The 22537-nt window shown below is 42.9% G+C and overlaps 2 protein-coding genes across 3 annotated transcripts; both read left to right on the plus strand.

Annotated features, from left to right (window-relative positions):
- The first annotated feature begins 3445 nt into the window (after window positions 1-3445).
- On the plus strand, window positions 3446-7326 carry LOC139564208 (CD209 antigen-like protein C). The gene is made up of 6 exons (XM_071383514.1): window positions 3446-3801; window positions 4521-4631; window positions 5071-5202; window positions 5825-5976; window positions 6061-6182; window positions 6510-7326. Exons 1-6 carry the CDS (start codon window positions 3714-3716, stop codon window positions 6670-6672), a joined length of 768 nt encoding a protein of 255 aa, XP_071239615.1. The 5' UTR covers window positions 3446-3713; the 3' UTR covers window positions 6673-7326.
- A 2693-nt stretch (window positions 7327-10019) lies between these two features.
- On the plus strand, window positions 10020-21396 carry cops7a (COP9 constitutive photomorphogenic homolog subunit 7A). Of its 2 annotated transcripts, none has more exons than XM_071383339.1 (8): window positions 10020-10147; window positions 11520-11691; window positions 11825-11900; window positions 12923-13011; window positions 14994-15196; window positions 15653-15758; window positions 16565-16734; window positions 20805-21396. In XM_071383339.1, exons 2-8 carry the CDS (start codon window positions 11569-11571, stop codon window positions 20842-20844), a joined length of 807 nt encoding a protein of 268 aa, XP_071239440.1. In that variant the 5' UTR covers window positions 10020-10147; window positions 11520-11568; the 3' UTR covers window positions 20845-21396. The 2 variants fall into 2 exon arrangements, with proteins under 2 accessions (XP_071239440.1, XP_071239439.1); XM_071383338.1 differs by having other exon boundaries at window positions 11569-11691.
- Window positions 21397-22537: the final 1141 nt, after the last annotated feature.

Genomic DNA, 22537 nt, shown 5'->3' on the forward strand with positions numbered 1-22537 from the left:
CAACACAAATAGATACCCACTGTCACTTCTTCATTTGTTTTGGCTAGTTATACATGCTGTGACTGGGATTCAATCCATTGCAGGTTGTAGAAATGCACATTGCGTTTGATTTTAAAAGGGAATTTACACTTTATTACCGCTGCGTTTACACTGAATTTGATTTCCTTCAACATGGGAACATTTTATTTAAAATGCACATTGTCAACAGTGCAACCCTGCAATGTGCCTTCTATTGAATTCCTGCCACTCTAAGCTTATTTCATGGTCAGTGGTGTCTTTCACCCGCTGATTCAAGGGCAAGAAATGGGGATGGCATCCATTTGACAGATGCGGCGGTAGGTGAAGTCACAGGGCATGTCGGACCAGGTCTGGGAAAGGGAGGTAGGGGGAGAGAAAATATGATGGGCAGGATGGAATTGAAGTCACAGAGAGGGAGAGAGATAAGACAGAAAAAAAAAGTAAAAAAGGAGCGTACAAATAGTGGAGAAAAAATCAAATCAAGTTTATTTTATATAGCCCTTCGTACATCAGCTAATATCTCGAAGTGCTGTACAGACACCCAGCCTAAAACCCCAAACAGCAAGCAATGCAGGTGTAGAAGCACGGTGGCTAGGAAAAACTCCCTAGAAAGGCCAAAACCTAGGAAGAAACCTAGAGAGGAACCAGGCTATGAGGGGTGGCCAGTCCTCTTCTGGCTGTGCTGGGTGGAGATTATAACAGAACTATGCCAAGATGTTCAAAATGTTCATAAGTGGCAAGCATGGTCAAATAATAATCATGAATAATTTTCAGTTGGCTTTTCATAGCCGATCATCAAGAGTTGAAAATAGCAGGTCCGGGACAGGTGGCGGTTCCATAACCGCAGGCAGAACAGCTGAAACTGGAATAGCAGCAAAAAAAAAGACAGGACTGAGCAACTGAGATATTTTGAGTCAATGTTGTACGTGTCATGTTGAGATTGTTGACATAGTAATTTGTGAGCTTTGTGTTGTCCACCCATCTCCAGTTCCCCTCTATCTCTCTGTCTGATAGGCCGATCCATAAGTAGTTATTAAACCCACCAATCCTACTGGCCTCTTTTTCCAGGGCTTCCTATAAACAAACACGTGGTTATGATGATCATTTACAGGGACATGAAGACACCACTCAGGACACTCTGTGAAATTCACCATTGTAAATAGAGAGAGACAGAGAGAGGGAGAGAGAAAGAGGGAGAGAGAGAGAGAGATTTGGATATAATCCTACCTTTGTACTGTATGATAAACATAGTATTTACTATACCCAGCTGTGGGTTCATGTCCTGTGTCAAATGTGGAATGTCTCTAGATTTATGAAAATGTTGCTGCAATACACTCTTAAAAGAGGTAGGGGAATGTAGACTGGGGAATGTTATTAGGGCCACTAATCACATGAACCTGACCATGTGACATCCTGGCCCTGTCCTAACCATCTGGGAACATACAGTATGCAGCATATTTGATGGGATACGTTTGAACAAGAAGCACTACTCATGATCACATAATGAGCAGTTATTTAGGAGATAAGTGATTTGTCCATCAGTGATTCTGTGCCGTCTGGTGGCAATGGAGTTATTTTTTAGCATGTACATAGTGTTTGCTGGCTAGTGCTAACCTGTGGCAGAGCAGTTTTGTGCCAGGCTGGCATAGTCATCACATAGGCGGCTGTAGCGTCGCAGAACAGAACTCAGCTTCAACCTCAGGGAGGCCAACTCTTCCTCGGGGGTCTCCCCAGGTTTAGTGGCATTTGACAGGGCTGCCTGATTTGTGCTGATGGATAAGCACAGAAGCCCCCCCCCCCCCCCCCCCCCCCCGGGAACCTGATTGGATTGATCAAAGAGAGACCTCTACAGAGTTATATACAGTATTCATGTCCATCAGATGAGAGTTTAACCTGACTAGAATAGAGATGACAATTCATTCTCTAGTAACAGTTCTACGTACAGGATGTATTTTTAGAAGCCATTTAAATTAACCTAAACATTGTAACAAAGTGACTTGCCTGAACTAGATACACAAAAATACACACAGACACAGACACACACACACAAAAACACACACACACACACACGCACATGCACACACCCACACAAACACGCACACACGCACATGCACACACACACACACAGTGATGTAGACCCAAAAGTTGATTTTCCCTTGCTTATATTGGTAGAGCTCCATGTTCTCTGTGTAATATCACTGGTACATGATTAGTTAACCGTTCATAAGTCGAACGTGTCTCTCTTTCCGCTCAGAGGTGGTGTTACATACCAACGTGGTGTGTGTGTGTGAGTGTAGGCAGATGGTTGGAAAGTACAAATTGTGGAAATAACGTTATACTGGACCTGAGACAGATTTGAATGGGAAAAGTGGAGCAATAGATGTGGTGTAATAACAGAAAATCTGTCATGGAATTACTATTATCTTTATTTAACTAGGCAAGTCAGTTAAGAACAAATTCTTATTTTCAATGACGGCTTAGGAACAGTGGGTTAACTGCCTTGTTCAGGGGCAGAACGACAGATTTGTACCTTGTCAGCTCGGGGATTTGATCTTGCAACCTTTTGGTTACAAGTCCAATGCTCTAACCACTAGGCTACGCTGCCAAATAGCCCAGCTGGTCATGCAGAGTTGGATCAGTAGTCTCAGTGAACAAACAAATGCTTCCGAACGAAGTGGATTTGTCACAGAGTTTGAACATTATTTGCCAATTGTCTGAGCGATCAAAGTTCTCTCTCTCTGTCACTAAACATGACAGTGCAGTTTCATGAGGTTGACAGAGAGGTTTACTACAAAAGCATGACATTGCACTTTAAGCCAAACGCTGTGTAACAGCATGGGTTTACTTGTATTGTTTTCACAAATGAGCAGCTGCATCAATTCCACGTGCGCACACACACACACACACACACACACACACACACACACACACACACACACACACACACACACACACACACACACACACACACACACACACACACACACACACACACACACACACACACACAGCATGCTGTCCAACCTCTTCCCGTAAGACTCTGTAAGATGCCAAGCATAACTTGGTATGCTCTCGTCCCCCCAGGCTACAGTTCACTAGCACCTTACACAGTCATTTTGGCCAGATTCGAACACACCAAATCACATAGAGAAACAGAGACAAAGACGTTACTTCAGAGCATGATTTTGATATTTCCTAAATCCAGTACTTTTCACAGAAACACACACAGTATGTCACTGCAAAACTCCAAAAACACCCACACACACACGCTCTCCTGACTCATCCCCCTGTCACACAGTCCTTCTTGCTAGATTCAGCACTTAATTCAGAGAGAGAGAGAGAGAGAGAGAGAGAGAGAGAGAGAGAGAGAGAGAGAGAGAGAGAGAGAGAGAGAGAGAGAGAGAGAGAGAGAGAGAGAGAGAGAGAGAGAGAGAGAGAGAGAGAGAGAGAGAGAGAGAGAGAGTGCAAGAGCAAGCAGGTTTGATGCAACACTATAAGAACTGCCGGTGAATTTCTGGAGGAGCAACAGTAAATATTGCTGAAAGGATACTGGGCAAACAATTTGTGGAACAGAATTGCAACTTTAACTTTATTTACAGTTAGTTACAAAGTTGGGAGGTTCTGCAATAGTTGGTATTAGTAAGTTAACTAGTGATTGTAGTGAGAAGAGCTGGTGAAGAACCGAAACTTCAATCATGGATGAGGTAGAGAACTATACCAGTCTTAACGAGTTTACTGAGGATATATCCTGCAGAGGAAACAAGCCTATCCTAAACAGCCACAGTAAGTGTTTGTGTGTGTGTGTGTGTGTGCGTACTAGCGTACATGGATAAGTGTGAGATGGACCATAACTCTAAGGACATGGTATCTCTTTAAGGAATAGTCAGTGTGAGTTTTACAGATAGTCTTTCAGTGTATTGGCTATCATCAGTTCCTTTGGACTCCTTTAGCGCTAATCCTTTTAAATATTTTTGAAGTGATTGTCACCTTTTTACAATGTTATGGTTCCATGTTAGCCCACTGTAAAATTGTAGACAGTTACAGATAGATTAGAGAGGGGTTGTTCATAGTCAAAGGACTTCTGAAGCATGAAAGGTGAATGACAGGTGAAAAACAATGAACTTTTTTCTTACTGGCACTGATTTGACAGATTCATGTTATTTTGAAGAAGGTTTTACTTCTTAATTTTAAATTGAACCTTTATTTAACTAACCAAGTCAGTTAAGAACAAATTCTTATTTACAATGACGGCCTACCGGGGAACAGTGGGTTAACTGCCTTGTTCAGGGGCAGAACGACAGATTTTTACCTTGTCAGCTCAGGGATTCAATCCAGCAACGTTTTGGTTACTGGCCCAACGCTCTAACCACTAGGCTACCTGCCGACTTGCAATGACTGTTATATGTGTTTTTTTTTACCTATAGTTAAATGCTAAATGACTCCAATGTAAATGAATTGTAAATGTGTCATCCTTTGCATTAAGCTGTAATCTGTCCAATCAGATGCCCAGGAGCTGAAGAGGGGGTCAGAGTGTCTCAGAGGTCAGACTGCCCTCTTTGTGCTGATTGGTCTATTGGCATCCATCTGTGCCAACATCGCTCTGAGCGTACTCTGTGAGTAAACATCAATCTCTCTCTCTCTCTGTCTCTTTTTCTCTCTCTCCAACCCAGCACCCCCCTCTCCCTTACTTTTACTTGTCATGCCTTCTTTGGCATGCAGAATGGTAACGATAGTTGTGGGAGTTGTGCAATCCAAGAGGAACAAAAGTCCAGAATTGTGAAATTTGTTCCCTCCCAGGACTCTCACTCTCTGGCAGCCCAGGCTGTTTAGTATTTATAACACACTGAGAGCATTCACTATTTTTAAAGAAACACCAATTCTGTATATATTCTTATTTTTCATTCTCTCTCTCTCTCTCTCTCTCTCTCTCTCTCTCTCTCTCTCTCTCTCTCTCTCTCTCTCTCTCTCTCTCTCTCTCTCTCTCTCTCTCTCTCTCTCTCTCTCTCTCTCTCTCTCTCTCTCTCTCTCTCTCTCTCTCTCTCTCTCTCTCAGTGTTTAGCAGGCCGTTACCTAGTGTTCCCCTGGAGGCAGCGGCTCTGACCCTGAAGCTGAACTCAGTTCGAGGACGTTATGTCCGTCTCTGTGATGACTACTCCAAACTGGGCCAGACCTGCTCAAAGACAGGTAAAGGGGGACTAAGTGTAATTCAGAGTGGATAGATACTTTAGACAACTGTCGTTCACTATTACATTATTTCACGTAAGAAATGGTGCACTGTAAAGGGGTTACCGTGAAGTTAACAGTTACTTGGAGGCATCTGTCAACTATATACTTTAAATTGATGCGGCACTACTACATACCAGTTAAGTTGGTACAGCACTCTCACTAAAGGGTGCATCAGAAATAGAGCTAGAATCAACAATACCATGCACCCACTAGTGGTCAAAAGGTTTTTGGTGCTCCAAGAATACGGTACAGTACTGTATTCTATGGGACGGAATTACAGTACCATTCCAAATACAGCAATTCTTTCCCTGCCCACAAAATGTTCCCACAATGCAACATAATTTACAGTATGCTGCAGTAAAACGTTTCACAGTATTTTACTGTTGATAATACCCCAAATGACCATATCAATTACAGTTTTACTTTACAGTGTGCACTATACAGTATACATAAGACATTAATGACCCATGCATATTCACTCATCTGTCTCTCTGTGTCCTTTTCATCTTCCCTTCTTCATCTCTTTACCTCTCTATTCCTGTTCTCCTCCTCTTCTCTTTCTCATCTCCTCTTCTCACAGTAAAGAAGTGTAGGGAGTGTCCTGAGGGCTGGATTCATGTAGATGAGAAATGTTACTCCTTCAGTAATGACAAGATGGACTGGCCGAGCAGCAGAGACAGTTGTACATCCCTAGGCAGCCACCTTACCATCCTGCACAGCAAGGAACAGCATGTAAGATAGTGTCTGTGTGTGTGTGTGTGTGTTTTTGTGTATGTCTATTCCCCTCATTGTAACCATAACTGTGCTTGCTTGTAGGACGCTCTGGAAAAAGAGGCCCGGAGGATTGGCGGGTTTGACTACCACTTCTGGATTGGCCTATCAGATATAGAGAAGGAAGGGGATTGGAGATGGGTGGACAACACAACACTGACAAACAAGTATGTGAAGCCCATTCTAAATAATCCACTATCACGTGTTATAATGAGAGGGAGGCAAATAGTTACTTTTTTACACTGTCTCATTCCCTTGCTCCCTTTCTCAATTGTTATTTCCTTCTTCTTCTTTCATTCTATTCTCCCGTTCCCTCTTTTTCTACCTCTTTCCCTAACTGCCTCCCTCCTTTTGTTTTTGGCCTTTCTATTTGTCTCTCTCTCCCTTACTCCCTTACTCCCTCTCCCTACCCCCTCTCTTTCTCTCCCTCCACCCTTCTGTCTCTCTTTCTCTATCTCTATCTCTCCTCTCCTCTCTCCCTGTCTCTCTTTAAGGTATTGGAATGAGTACAGCTCTGAGCCTGACAATCATCAGTCAGGAGGATCACATGGGGAAGACTGTGCCACCTTGGACAGCCATTCGCAGACTTGGTTTGACGTGCCGTGTGACAACATCTACAAACGCATTTGTCAGATGGATGCCATCCGGCTGGACTGATTCACAGGACTAAAACTAAGTCATGAACTTCCCGGTCACCTAGATCTGCCGTCCATGTATTCATGAATGATTGCAATGTTGTCTTAAATAGTTGATCCTTCTTCTGTCTTTCAAGCGATTTGAGATGTTTTAGTGCAATGAAAAGCGCTATAAAAGTGAAATTACTGTTCTGGAAACTGAACTAGGTTATGGGTCAGATGTACTCAACTACAATGCCAAGTGTGCATATTACTTAGTATTTTTCAGAAAACATAAAACAAAATGGGACAGGAGAGGTTAAGAGAAGGACTAAGATATCGAATGACAAGAGGAGATAAAGATAGTTTTATGGTATAGCTAGTTTCATGAAATGTTCATTCCGTACTGAAAATAACAGATGCAAATATCTAGCAAATCTGGCACCTTCTGCAAGGAGAATTTAAATTAATGCACTCAATTTAGTAAATCAGTTACTGCAATCAAGGAGGTAGATGCTCTAATCAACTCTGCTGCTTGCCAAACTGATTGCTGTGATACTTTTGAGCAATCTGCATGCCTTTTTTTAATGTGTGTGACCTGTACAGAAATCTCCAAAATATACTGTATTGCTGCACTAACCATGAACATGTATTCCTGAGAGTTAATGTGTCAATAAAAACTGTATTTTCAAATGAATTACTCTTCCTCTGATGTTTCTTTCTGGTTTGTGTCTGGGTTTTTTCCAGTGCATGTTACATTTTACTGGAATTAAAAAAAAATGTTTGAATTGACTTTGATGAACATCTGTTGCTTTCTCCTGTGTCTTTGCTCATCCATTGTTTTATTGTTCAATGATGTAGCCTGATTTTTTTTTTTACACATTTAAACACATTTATTTGCTGAAATTATGTTTTTTAATTCGTATCTCTAATCTAGAAATCGTATTTTAATTTCTTTAAGACAACACTGTTTCTGACATAATATTTTGCCTTGGTGTTGTACAACAGAGGGTGGGAGGAGGGGAAACTACCAAGTAGTTGGAAGGAGGCAGTAGTGGTACCAATCCAGAAGCCAGGGAAGGACCCAACGAGGCCAACCAGCTATCGGCCAATAGCTTTAACATCACATGTATGTAAGATTATGGAACGTATAATTACGGAGAGGCTAAATTACTTTCTGGAGATCAGGTGGCTATTATCGCCACATTAGAGTGGATTCAGGAAGGGTAGGGCAAATATGGACCCAGTGCTCTGCTTAGAAGCAGAGGTCAGGAAGGCTCAGGTGAACAAGGAGACTGTTGTAGTTTTTTTATGTGGAGAAGGAATATAATATGATATGGAAGGAGGGGTTGTTCATCAAAATTGATATTATTGGGGTAGGAGGAAGAAATTACAACTGGATAAAGGATTTCCTGTTTGGTGAGGGTGTGGAAATCTCTATCAGGCAGCTACCTGATGGATAACGGTACACCGCAGGGGAGCGTGATTAGTCCTCTGTTGTTCTCAATCATGATCAATGATGTTAACTCTCAGGTACGGCCGGATATTGGGAAGACGTTATTTGCAGATGATGGGGCCTTATGGAAGAGAGGAAGAAATGTGCCGTACATAGGAAGGTACAGGAAGCAATCGATGAGGTTGAGCGGTGGGCATTAATGTGGGGATTCAGGTTCTCTGTAGAGAAAACTCAAGACTGTGGTTTTTTTGCCAGGAGGAAGGTGGGAGATGAGGAACGCTTGAGGTTATATGGGAGAAACTTGGAGAGGGTTGGGGCCTTCATGTTCCCTGGGGTATACTTTTCTTCTTCGTCTTTCATTCTATTCTCTTGTTCTCTCTTTTTTGACTGACCTGGGCAGTGGTGGGAAAGTGTAAGAAGGAGCTAAATGTGATGTGCTGTCTGACGGGGAAGGAGGGGGGGGGGGGGGGCTGGGCGTTCCTCATTGAGGTCCATGTATGTTGCATTGATCCGATCTGTAGTAGACTATGACAGTATAGGGTATGGTTCGGCAGCCCAGACCTCATTGGAAAGGCTAGATGTCATCCAGGGACAAGGACTCAGAATATGTAGTGGTGTGTTTCGGACGTCCCCAGTGGCTGCACTACAGATGGAGATGGGGGATATGCCATTGCAGATTAGCAGACAGCAGCTGGCAATTAATTATTGGATCAACCTATAGGGACATGGGATGTCTCATCCTGCGGAAGGGATTTTACAGGCATGCTGGGAACATGAGCAAAGACAGAACACAAGCTTTGGGTGGGAAATATCCAGGCAAAGGAGATGGGACTGTATTGAAGGGAGTTTAGTCCAACGGTAGCTATTCCTGTAAATCCACTATGGCTACTCTCGCCTCCAATAGTTGATCTAGAAGTGTTGGAGAGACTACACAAAGATAGGGATGGTGTTGATCCATCTGATTTGTTCAAGAGACGTCTGGATACTGTGTTTCAGGATTCTGTGGCCATTTACACAGATGGTTCAAAAGATCCGAGGACAGGAAGTACTGGGTCAGCATTTGTAGTGCAGGAATGTGTATGTACAGCGGAGCTGATGGCCATACTGTTGGCCTGGCAGTGGGTGGAGGAAGTCAAGCCAGACAGAATAGTTGCTCTGATTCATGGGCAGTGTTGATGAGTCACCAGTCATTTAGCTCACGTATTAGACAAGAACTAAACAGATAAGACTTACTTGGGTCCCAGCCCATGTCGGGGTGGAGGGGAACGAGGCAGTTAGTGTACTGGCTAAATAAGCACTTATTAGTGGGGATGTTGATGTTGTAGTTTCAACGAGCCTGATATGGACAGTGATGTTGCAGAGATGGTAGGAACAGTGGAATAGAGATACTAAGGGCAGGCATTTATTTCAAGTACAGAGGAAAGTTGGGGAGGGGAGGACGGCAGCAAGGGACAGGAGAGAGGAGGCAATTTTTCGTACAATATTAAGGGTGGGTCACAGCCAGTTGAATAAGACCTTAAACGTGATAGGAAAGCATTCAACGGGAAAATGTGATTATTACTAGGAAACAGAGACTGTGGAGCATGTATTGCTACAGTGTGGGCAGTATCAGAGGCAAAGAGAGGGGCTGATATCTAGTGTGAGGGAGAAGGGAATACAGAAAATTTGTTTAAATAGTATATTGAGTAGAACGTCATTAGATATAGTCTCAAATATTTGGTTATCTGTTTTTAGAGAAACGGGGCTGCCAGATAGGATTTAGCTTCTCCCTGTCTCTGGCCCACACTCCAGTACAGTAGGTGGCGGCAATCCAACATAACGTTGGATGGCAATCGCCAATAAACCACATCGAAGAAAATAATATTTTGCCACAAGATGGCACTCTTTTAAGCAACCATCTGGTCCGCTCAGTCCCCTGTCAGTCAAGACAAACACTCCCCTCCTCCTTTTCACGTTTCGCCCAATGAGCAGTGATGTTCTCCTTTGTTGTCAAACGTGCACGGACGGCGGAACTGAGGGATTCGGGGGACAGGCTATCAACTTGAGTTAGCTTACCAATAAGGTATTTTGTTGCTTTCTTCCCCCTATGGACATATTTGTAAACTAGTTTTAAATAAAGGTAATCGCATGGTTGCCCTTGCATCATTTAGCTACGTTAGAGTTGAGTCGGTAGACAACCGAAAAACAGGAAGAGGCCTAACATTACAGCTTTACGGTCATGCCTCGAGCTGTAGTGGTAACGTTAGCAGCAGCTAGCATGACTCCTCATAGTCATACTGCTGTAGTAAGCTAGCTAGCTAGCTAGCTCCTATGTGCTAGTTTTGCTACAACAGTTGGTCAAACTTTAGCAATCTTTTTAGTTTGTGATTCTTTGGGACAGTTTCTAAGTATAATTTCTCTTGAAAATCGACCACAAAGAGCTCGTGAACTAGCTCCTTTCTAGGCTAGCATGCAATCGGTTGTTCATGACTGTGTGACATTAAAAAAAGACACAAGACTGTGTGACGTTAGCTAGATAGCCAACGTTACTACTAGTCAGAAAATCGGTCCCTGCCCTGGGACTCAGCAATGAATGAACTTGACTCAAAACACTCCACACTAGTGCCAAGTTTAGTAGGTCGAACGATGCAGATAGAATTGATCTGACATGATTCCTTGTTTTACATGTCAGTCAATATTTTCCACAACATTGTGCCCAAGCTAGCCTATAGTAGCCGACTAGTTGAGTTTAATAGGCTACCTAAATAGCTACATTGTGAAGTAGTAGCTAGGTGTGCAAAGTCATGGTTATCTGACAATGGTATGGAGTGTCCTAGTGCCCAGCCTAGGAAGGTTACTACGTAGCTAGCTAGGCTATTTATAAGTAATGTTGTGTCTGCCTATTATTCTCACCAAATAGCACAGTATATCAAATACAAATAGGATAGATCTCAAATAATACATTCTCAGTGCTTTTAGTAGGGCCAATTTCATATTCAAATTAAGCAAGACCTATTTAATTATGTAAAATAATCATCTGTGTCTGTGACTGTGACTGGCTTTGACCAGAAGGGTGTTTTTCAAAACACTTGCCTACACATCAGTTTATGAGAGGGAAAATTGAATTACTGACTTGGAGTCTTGCCACAAGGGTTATTTGTGTAATTGTTTTGGTTAGACAGAGCTACAGGCATACATTAACAAAGCATTCAAGTTGTCTTGCTATTCAAAAGAAGCCGATCAGCCTCATACATGTAAGTTATGCAGCATTAACGGTTCATTGAAGGTCAACAATTTTATTCAAGACAATTTTAAGTCTCTTCACTTTTTTCCTTTCCTCCCTCCCCTCTCTTCCCCCATTCTCTCACTGTCTTGCATTATCTGTCATTATTTCTCTTATCCTCATTTCGTCTTTCTCTTACTCACTTCTGTTTGCCTTCTGTCTTTTTTGCTAGTTCTCTCTCTTGCACACTCTCTCTCACTCTCTGTCTCTCTATCTCTCAGATGGAGGTAGAGCAGCTCCTCTCTCTCTCAGGCCCGGCGTTGGCCCAGGCCATAAGTTCTCTGCTGGAGACACCAGGCCTCTACGTGTTCTCAGACATCCTTGAGCTGCCCAACGTCAGAGAGGTAACACACACACGCACACAGTCACAGCCGTTCTCAAGGCACAGCTCTCACTGGAGGTGGTATAGCTAGAGACCCTAACAAGCCCCCTCTATCTGTCCCCCCCACCCACCTTCTTCTTCTACTCTACCCCAAGCTGGAGACAGGCCCGCACGCTCCAGTGTATCAGCTACTCAACCTCTTCGCCTATGGAACCTACTGTGACTATAAAGGTACGACAGTGGCAGGCAGCGGTGCTGTGTGAATAAGTCATGTAGTGGCCCTGGAGCTGTTTTATTATTAGCAGTATTTCTATCCCTGCTCATCGGCCCTGCAGGCAATGCAACTCATCAATGTTGTAGGTTGTCACAGCCCCCGATCATTTACAGAGTCAACCACAAGACTTTATTTGATCCTATACGAGGAGCCAAGTGACAATGTTTGGCACGGCAGAGGTTGCGTCCCCAATAAACTCTCCTTTCTCTAGAAGTATGCACTGGTTCACTTTCCTTCATGGATTTGGAATTAAATAACTGGTATATGGAAACTCCCGCTAGCATTCCTGGTGAAAAAAAATGGGGTCCCCAGAACTTCTGGTGGAAGAAAGGGGGTGCCCGCTGAAACAGTTGACTTATCACTGCTCTAGCCTGCCTACGTCAATCCAATGCTTTTACATTTGTGGGGAATAGTGAACAAGTGCGCACTTTAGGAGGAAGGAGAGCTCATTGGGACTTAATCAGGGACAGACTTCTCTGACGTTTTGATAGACATTGGATAGACATAGTATTGGTTGTAATTGGTTGCATTTTCACAAACTGCCAAATGAAATCCTGAATGCCCTTTGAAATACCGGAATATGTAAAGGACTTGTCATTCTTTAGCAACCCATTTATGTAACAAGACTTCATAAGAGACGAGCAAAACGGAAGAGAGAAGTACACATCTTATGTCAACATACCGTATTCACTTTCATAGTGCTTTTTAGAATTGCAAAATGGAGCACAGAGGAATACTCAAGTTTTTTTTTTTAAAGCATCCACATGCGCAGGCACACACACTCAAACGACTTTTCATTGTATTCCCTTGTGGAATTTAGCAGGCAGCAGCAGTTTCTGCCTGGACAGAGCCTGTACCCTTGTGTTTGTAGGGATGTGTCCCTGTCATGATGTGTCCCTGTCATAATGTGTCCCTTTTCTGTTGCTCTTTCGCTGTCTGTTTCTTTTCCTTGTCTGTTTGCGTTATGTTATTCTTTCAGAGAGGGCAGCCTCTCTCCCAGAGTTGACCCCAGCCCAGAGGAACAAACTCCGTCACCTCTCCATCATCAGTCTGGCATCCAATCTCAAGGTAGAGTTCCACCTGTTCATCTGGTTTTAAATTCCTTACCCTGCTAGCTTTAGTACGCTCAATGGGTGTCACTCACATTATAATTATATAAGTAGTTTATAATGATATGTAATATAATGACAGCCATCATCCATTTAATCTGAACGTAACGCTCTCTGGATTTATCTTGTCTAGTTTTTCTGTTTATTTTGTTATTAAATGATTGCCGGTCAAATAATAATTTTGTGCAGTATTTCCATGGACTCTAATAGCCTACCTACAACGGTAGTCCTAACAATACTCAGCAAGCTTCAGTACCAAAAATAGCAAGTAATTTGCTCAGCTTTGATTTTAATGATGTGGTTATGAGACAACTTGCTTTGTAACTCTTGACACGTGAACAAGATAAATTACTCTGTGTTGTGAAGGACTTGATTAAGAGTCTGTCTGTGATGTGGTTTAACTTTATTTATATCACATAGATGAGAATGACAGCGGCTGAGATTGAAATCATTATGAGATACTGTCTAGATACCGTGTTAAGTATTCTGTCCTTTCTTCTTTGAGCTCTCTGTCTCTTTATGTATTTGTTGCTCTCTGTTGTCTATTCATCTAACTCTCATTTCGAGCCCATCCACATTTCATTATTTTTTTCTCCCTCTGCCGTCTCTCTTCCTACCTTGCTTTCACCCATATCTCATTCTCGCCACTCTCCCCAATAAATAATTGATTGATTCATTTCTCTCTTTCTCTATTACTCTCCCTTCTCCCTCCCTCCCCCATTTCTCTCTGGTCTTTCTCTTCCCGTCTTATTTTTTATACTGTCATAGTATAAGTATGCCACATTGAACCTCTGTACGGGCACACCTTAACGCAAAGATTCACCCATTCAAATGTTATATCATTATAACTCTGCGCGATGTTCTGTTGATTCCCGGGGTCATTTCAGGTTTTCATGTGTATCTGAGTTATTGGCCGGCTGTATTTCTGTCTGCTTTAACGGCGAATAGCTCAGATGCACATGAAAACATGAAATGACCCCGGGAATCGACAGAACATCGCTCAGAGATGGACAAAAACATTCAAAATGGGTGAATCTATGCTTGAATTGCCCAATAAAGACTTGTTAAAGCCCCCATGCAGTCTTTGTAATTGTATTTTTAAATCATCACTATGTCTAATAAATCACTGTTTATTTAATGAAAATAACTACAAAATATATTTTTTATAATTTATTTCCCCGAGCCTCCTTTGGCCCTTGAAATGCTCAGTTTGATCGTGTGGGCGTTAGGAAACAAATTTGAAGATATTTACATACACCGCCCTGATTGGCTGATAAGATGGTCTAAAGCCCTTTCCCTTACCCAGATGAACAGTCATTGGTCTATATAATCATATTACATTGCGACATCATGATGTGGGCCAAAAAAAATCCATCCTACCTGAACCAGCTGAAATTCCAAGCATTTTTTTCAAACAGCTTTTACACAAAAGTCATAATCACAATTTTCACAATTTCTGAATTTCTGACCTCATAGTGTGGAAATATATAAATAAATACAAGTTACATATTTTTTTTTTTACTGCACTGCCCCTTTAAAACTCTAAACCCCTCTATCTCTGGTAGCTATTTTGATGTAATGGTTTTGTACATTTATGTTGACCCGCCCTCCCTTCCTATACCCCTCTCTCTTACCTTTCCATTCCTCACTCTTACATCATCTCTTCTCTCTCCTCACTGAAGTAATAAAGAGCATCTCAAATTCTTTCTCTCTCCCTCTCTGTACCAGATAACTTCTGTTGACCCAACATAGAAGAATTTGACATTCTCTCTTGCCCTCTCTCTGTCCCCACCACCCTCGCTCGACTCCCTCCTCACTAACGTCATAAAGAGCATCTCAAATTCAACATCTCTCTCTCTCTCTCTTCTCTCTCTGTGCTTGTTCACTTCTATTGACCCAACATAATAGAATTTGACATTCTCTGTCTCCCTCTTCCCCCAGTGCCTGCCCTACTCCCTGCTCCTGCAGCAGCTGGAGCTGAAGAACGTGCGGGAGTTGGAGGACCTGCTGATTGAGGCGGTCTACTGTGACATCATTCAGGGCAAGCTGGACCAGAGGAACCAGCAGGTGGAGGTGGACTGCAGCGTGGGCCGAGACCTGGGGCCCAACGAGCTGCCCAACATAGCCAACACACTGCAGGAGTGGTTAGTTAGTGATATGTGTGTGCGAAGAGCGGTGCTAGAAGTGCCATTTCAGTTTACTTCATGAATTGAAATGGAATTTACTCCAACCCAGCTGTGTGTGTGTGTGTGTGTGTGTGTGTGTGTGTGTGTGTGTGTGTGTGTGTGTGTGTGTGTGTGTGTGTGTGTGTGTGTGTGTGTGTGTGTGTGTGTGTGTGTGTGTGTGTGTGTGTGTGTGTGTGTGTGTGTGTGTGTGTGTGTGTGTGTGTGACGAAGTTAAACTTTATTTATAGAACACATTTCTTACAGTGGATGCATAATAATGACCAATACGCTTTTTAAACGAGACAAATTAAAATAGTAAACAATAAAATAACAGTGGACATGATAGATGCAATAAATATGATGTATAGAATGGGATATAAAATAGATAGTATGATCATTCATATCAGTGTCTAAATAATGATCTGTCTCTCTCAGGTGTTCAGGGTGTGAGGCGGTCCTGTGTGGGATCGAGGAGCAGGTAACCAGAGCCAACCAATACAGAGAGAGCCAGCTGAAGGTCAAAGTTCAGGTGGAGACAGAGGTTAGTACCAGTAGCCACTTTTCTCTGGGTAGGGTAAAAGATGATCTATTATGTTGACAAGATAGTCGAGTGACAGCTCTTAACAATGGAAATACATGTCTTCAAAGATGGAAGGCAGGCAGGAGGAGGCGAGATCAGGTGGGTCCATTCTATCTAATGAGAGGGCAGATGCGCCTATCAACAATAGGCACAACTCCATTATAAAGCCGTTTTGCCACATGCCGAAATGCCATGTGTATCCACTTACATCAGTGCATTCGTAAAAACTTAACCATTACGATAGCAAATTAGCAATTAAATGTTTTGTTGGCCAAATTTGACACTCATTAACCTCAATACAAGAATTCCTCACTTCGTGGTCTTATTTTTGTGGACAGGTTTTGGCTGGAGTAAACCCTCACACTAGAGGTGAAGCCATAAGCAAAACGTATACTCATTACTCAATGACCTATTTCAGTGTCCAATTTAGAGCTCTCTCCAGTGTCTTTATTGAGGCTGTAGGCCACAGGTGGCTTTTCTGTCCTCTGAGTCAGTCTTCTCCAGCTTTAGGTAGAAGTTACTCTCTAACCTCTTCTTATTAGAAATAGTAACAACACCTTAAGCTTTTCACATTACTGAGCCAAACCAGTGCCAAGCTGTATTGGGGCTGGCCTGATTACACATCCACCATAGCTGCTGGAAAGGACCTTGTGAGAAGAAAATATCCAAGCCAGCCCAGTACATTCTGAGTTGGCTTTAGTTTGAATCAGGCACATCTGTTCTGCGCTAACTTCATTAGTTTACCTTTCCTTATCTCTCTCTCTCAGGTGTCCAACCTCCAGAAAACGCTAAAGGCCAGCTCCGCCTCACCGTCGTCCGGCCCCGCCGCCGCTGGAGCCGCGTCCAATCAGGATGCAGACCAGCCGGCCGAGCCACGAGACCCCGCCTCCTCTCAGGAACCACGGCAACCGGGCAAGAAGAGTTCAAAGGTCAAAGGGTAAGTAAGGTGATATTCCTTAGGTCAATCCCATATTTCCATTGTTTTATTTATTTTATAGGCGTTACCATTTGATGTTGGTGGGCTAGTCAGTCCTAGGTGCCTTTTGAGCATGACCTCGTCCTTCCAGGGTCACGGCAGGGTCACGACAGAGGTGTGGTTCAAGCCGAGGCAGGAAGAAACATTTGTGTGTTGCAAAAAACATTCCAATTGCTTCAGATGAATTCAAACAGCACGGAGTCCATTATGCAACCACTGCGTTTCATGTTATTTCGCAGCGTCTTCAACTCGAACACAGTAATATTTTGGTCATTTTTTTACAACAAACATCCATTTAAACGCCAGCTGCCAGTGGAAGTGGGAATAGTGACTGTGTGTGTGTGTCTGCATAGCGTATCTTCATTAGCCAGAGAGGCTGTGCTTTGTAGCGGTACTCACAGCGCTACCTGGGGCCCTCTCTCGCTCTTCTGGGCTTAATGTCACTGAGGCGAAATTTATTTTTTAAAGCTTCAGGTGCTAAAAGGAAATGTTTATTTATTTATTTATTACATGACAGGATTAGTTTTTCTGTTCCAGTTAAATGAGTCATTATAATTCACTTGACCGTAAGTGGTAGGAGAGTAGTACAGTAATATAGTCATTTGTTTGCCAACATTGTAATCGAAACATCCCTGCAATAATATGTGGCATAATGAGTTGGACCAAAGGTGACAAAGGCCATCATAAACAGACCTTGTTCATAACTGTGTTGTGTTACAACTATCGTAAATCTTGAACTGAAACAAACAGGAACTTATTTGCTTGATTTGGGAAATTGCCCAGGGACGTACAGTTGAAGTCGGAAGTTTACATACACTTAGGTTGGAGTCATTAAAAATCGTTTTTCAACCACTCCACAAATTTCTTGTTAACAAACTATAGTTTTGGCAAGTCGGTTAGGACATCTACTTTGTGCATGACACAAGTAATTTTTCCAACAATTGTTTACAGACAGATTATTTCACTTATATCACATTTCCAGTGGGTCAGAAGTTTACATACACTAAGTTGACGGTGCCTTTAAACAGCTTGGAAAATTCCAGAAAATGATGTCATGGCTTTAGAAGCTTCTGATAGGCTAATTGACATAATTTGAGTCAATTGGAGGTGTACCTGTGGATGTATTTCAAGGCCTACCTTCAAACTCTTTGCTTGACATCATGGAAAAATCTAAAGAAATCAGCCAAGACCTCAGAAAAACAATTGTAGACCTCCACAAGTCTGGTTCATCCTTGGGAGTGATTTCCAAACGCCTGGAGGTACCACGTTCATCTGTACAAACAATAGTACGCAAGTATAAACACCATGGGACCACGCAGCCGTCATACCGCTCAGGAAGGAGACGTGTTCTGTCTCCTAGAGATGAACGTACTTCGGTGCGAAAAGTGCAAATCAATCCCAGAACAACAGCAAAGGACCTTGTGAAGACGCTGGAGGAAACAGGTACAAAATTATCTATCTCCACAGTAAAACGAGTTCTATGTAGACATAACCTGAAAGGCCGCTCAACAAGGAAGAAGCCACTGCTCCAAAACCGCCATAAAAGAGCCAGACTACGGTTTGCAACTGCACATGGGGACAAAGATTGTACTTTTTGGAGAAATGTCCCCTGGTCTGATGAAACAAAAATAGAATAGTTTGGCCATAGTGACCATTGTCATGCTTGGAGGAAAAAGGGGGAGGATTGCAAGCCGAAGAACACCATGCCAACCGTGAAGCACAGGGGTGGCAGCATTGTGTTGTGGGGATGCTTTGCTGCAGGAGGGACTGGTGCACTTCACAAAATGGATGGCATGATGAGGGAGGAAAATTGTGTGGATATATTGAAGCAACCTCTCGAAGACATCAGTCAGGAAGTTAAAGCTTGGTCGCAAATGGGTCTTCCAAGTAGACAATGACCCCAAGCATACTTCCAAAGTTGTGGCAAAATGGCTTAAAGACAACAAAGTTAAGAAATTGGAGTGGCCATCACAAAGCCCTGACCTCAATCCTATAGAAAATTTGTGGGCATTATTGAAAAAGCGTGTGTGAGCAAGGAGGCCTACAAAACTGACTCGGTTACACCAGCTCTGTCAGGGGGAATGGGCCAAAATTCACCCAACTTATTGTGGGAAGCTTGTGGAAGGCTACCTGAAACGTTTGACCCAAGTTAAACAATTTAAAGGCAATGCTACCAAATACTAATTGAGTGTATGTAAACCTCTGACCCACTGGGAATGTGATGAAAGAAATAAAAGCTGAAATAAATAATTCTCTCTACTATTATTCTGACATTTCACATTCTTAAAATTAAAGTGGTGATCCTAACTGACCTAAGACAGGCAATTTTTACTAGGATTACATGTCAAGAATTGTGAAAAACTGAGTTTAAATGTATTTGGCTGAGGTGTCTGTAAACTTCCCGACTTCAACTGTATACTCCAAAGCAGGATCAATGAGTTAGCCAGCTAAAGCCAGTTTTTCCCCCCCAGATTATTTAACACATTTTTCCAGCGCCCTATACTACGAATCTGGTTTGAGTAATTAGCGAGGTAACTTTGGTCAACTCTGACTTCAACTCGGGATAACCGGTGACACGAATGTGGCTATATTTCTATAGCCAAGAATCCTTCAGAACTAACCTGCTCTGGGGCAGACTAACTCGGGGCTAACTCCTTTTATTTGAATATATTGTCTGAGCCGCGAGTTAAGGACCAATGAAATCGCATTGCGTCGTCATCCCCTTCATTTGCGGAAGACGACTGATTTAAGTACTTTATTAATCAAATTATTTTTTTAAACTTAAAAAAAAATATTTTTTTGTTAAAATACCTATCACAGTACACATTTAGAAATGACCGAATGCATTTGAAACTTCACGCACAATAAAACATTTGTACGACTTAATCAAAATATGTTACCGAAAGTAGTGGGTAAAAGGCGCTTGTTGTTTGATAAGCACACCAAAGACGGCATTACAATACGTAATAAAAGAAAGACGGCACTTCTAACAGCCTATTCCCCACCATAGCCTGCTAAATTTGCAAGGTAACTTTTCTTTCATTCTGATTTCGACACAAATGAAAATGTGACACTGGATTGACGTTTCAGCGTTGTCTTAGTCAAGAGTTCGCCGTTCGATATGAACAAGCTCAGCTCGAGTAAGCGGCGGGTGCGCGATCAATATCCATCCTGCAACTTCATAACATGGATAAAGCCTGAGCTGGAATGGGAAGCTAACTGAAGCTGACTAGCTTTATAAAGACCCGGAGTAGATCTAGCTTGCATCGTAGTATTGCCCCTGTTGTACAGGATGCGAACAGGTGACTGGCGTTTCGACGTCAAGCTGACGTCATCCTCATACCCCTCTTCTGTTTATTGAAGACAGGCGTGTATTGGAGATAAGCCTTTAAATGCCGTTTGAAGTGGGGACTGTGGACATGCTCTACCTGTTATATAATATCCTGATTTGCTCCGACCTGTAGATTTTATTCAGACAGCGCGAAATGAGTGGGGAGACAGAGACGGGGAGATGAAGATTAACGGTGGGGTCGGGATTAATACCCCAGTTGTGTTGGCGTATGTGTTCTGCAGGCGGTAGTCTTACACACTAGACCAGCCACAGGCATGCATGTATTTGTAAAAAACAATGATTTGGGGATTTAGGGGACTTTCCCCCCCCCCCACTGACATGTAGGGATCAACCATGTAAAGTGTTGTTTCTCAAACTCTGTCCTGGGGACCCCCCAAGGGGTACATGTTTTAGTCTTTTTGCCCTAGCACTACACAGCTGATTCAAATAACCAAAGCTGCGTTTGGGAAAACACTGATCTAGCGCGAGGTGCAGTGTGCGAAATGACCTCGGAGCAGAGCGGCAATCTGCCTTCGCGAGAAATGACACTTTGACACCCGCCCGCGTCTGTTAGAGACCGACGTTTATTTGCTGCAATGTGAAGCGATACCCGGCCTTTATAAGAAACGGCCGCTTGTCGGGGACATCATCTTAGGGTAATGTAATAACTGTCGTCTGTTGTTTTTTGTTGTTGTCTCAGGCTCCGTGGAAGTGGGAAGATCTGGTCCAAGTCCAACTGAAGGCAGAGAGATGCAGAGAGACCCTGAACACCCCCGCTGATCCACTGTCAGATGGGACAGACTGACACACAGGTTGACAGACACATAGACCGATAATGTGACCAATGCACAGACGGACACTATGATTTACACACACGTTCACACATCCATGCACGCACGGAAACACACACATGTATACAGACACCGAGTCCGACAGACACACTTTCAGTGAGTGACAGACTCGACACCCATTCTGATAGGTGTGTACACACAGCCAGACAGACGGACTATCTTCACTGTGTATATACACAGACCCAAACCCATTCTAACATGTACACACAGAGAGAGAGACAGACAGACAGACAGAGAATAATCTGCTTTGGGCAGAGCTTTGCTGCTGTCAGGAGAAGCAGAGCCACAGGCAGTGAAACCGAATGTGTGTATTTGATGTATTCTATTGTGTTACACTTTTTGTTAGTTTGTATTTTTTTTTCTGCTGAGGATTGAGTTGAGACGTGTATAAAATCAGGATATGAATTGTTGGTAATAAATTGAAGCCCCTCTATTCATTTAGTATCTGTCTGTGTTACTGTTTTTTTTGTGCATACTTCAAAGTGCAACTGGAGGTTGCATCACTAGCTAAATGTTAACTCACAGAAGGGGGATATCTCTGTTAGGTCAGATCCTTAATTAGGTTATCCCCAAAGAGACTAATATATTAGAGCGCTGGAACTACCCCTGTGATCAGTTGGCTTGGTTACACACACACACCTCATTTTCCCTGTCACATACACGCATCAGACAGATACACACAGGGCGTTCATATTTGATATCGCTATATTTTGCCCAAAGCTTCTATTTCACCGTCAAAATTGCCTGTCGGAATTGTCTGCCACCCCCCCCCATCACACGCTCCACATTTAATTTTTCACATTCATCCTGTCCGTGTCTCTTTCTCGCTCGCTGTCTTTCGTTCTCTCTCCTCAGTCTCCCTCTGTTTTCTCTAAAAACCCTATCCTGCATGACGTTAATGGTAGCTATTAACTCCCATGGCACCCACAGAGAGAGAAAAGGGGGATGGAGAGACAGGGAAATGATCCTATTCCGTTAACCCCATTTCGTCCCAACTTTCTTTCTCCCCCTTTCCGTCTCTCTCTCGTTCTCCCCCTCTATAAATAGCCATGTTAATTTCAGTCAGTGTGATTGAGCTTTACTGTTTCACAGTTCGCTCGGTTCCTACCAGATGGGAGCTGTGAATTCTAGCAGCTGTACACCTAGGTGTCACATCTCAGTGCAAGAGGCGTCACTGCAGTCCCTGGTTCGAATCCAGGCTGCATCACATGTGATTGGGAGGCTGTGATTGGGAGTCCCATAGGGCGGCGCACAATTGTCCCAGTGTCATCTGGGTTTGGCCGGGGTTAGGCCGTCATTGTAAATAAGGATTTGTTCTTAACCGACTTGCCTAGTTAAATAAAGATAACACTTTTTTCATGAAAAAAAAGTGTGTTTATGTGCGCGTGGCTGTGAGAGGAATACTTTGTGTGTGTGTGTGCGTAAAACTTCAGGTGTGACTTTGCGTGTGTATACCTAACTGTGTGTCCTTCCTTAAACGCAGAGACTATGGAGTACTACAGGGTCAGCTGGTTGGACTTATAATCAACCAGTAGTTAACTTTGGAGTGGACCAATCAATTACTTTGATTGATCATTAAAAT

Source organism: Salvelinus alpinus, chromosome 35 (assembly GCF_045679555.1).
Source record: "Salvelinus alpinus chromosome 35, SLU_Salpinus.1, whole genome shotgun sequence".
Taxonomy (NCBI): domain Eukaryota; kingdom Metazoa; phylum Chordata; class Actinopteri; order Salmoniformes; family Salmonidae; genus Salvelinus; species Salvelinus alpinus.

What these genes read in the sequence shown, in the direction of transcription:
- cops7a (XM_071383339.1), top strand. Translation starts at nt 11,569, where the DNA reads ATGGAGGTAGAGCAGCTCCTCTCTCTCTCAGGCCCGGCGTTGGCCCAG. An exon ending in AGCTGCCCAACGTCAGAGAG is followed by an intron (nt 11,692 to 11,824) that starts GTAACACACACA and finishes CTCTACCCCAAG; the next exon opens with CTGGAGACAGGCCCGCACGC. An exon ending in AAGAGTTCAAAGGTCAAAGG is followed by an intron (nt 16,735 to 20,804) that starts GTAAGTAAGGTG and finishes TTGTTGTCTCAG; the next exon opens with GCTCCGTGGAAGTGGGAAGA.
- LOC139564208 (XM_071383514.1), top strand. Translation starts at nt 3,714, where the DNA reads ATGGATGAGGTAGAGAACTATACCAGTCTTAACGAGTTTACTGAGGAT. An exon ending in CATCGCTCTGAGCGTACTCT is followed by an intron (nt 4,632 to 5,070) that starts GTGAGTAAACAT and finishes TCTCTCTCTCAG; the next exon opens with TGTTTAGCAGGCCGTTACCT. An exon ending in CCAGACCTGCTCAAAGACAG is followed by an intron (nt 5,203 to 5,824) that starts GTAAAGGGGGAC and finishes CTCTTCTCACAG; the next exon opens with TAAAGAAGTGTAGGGAGTGT.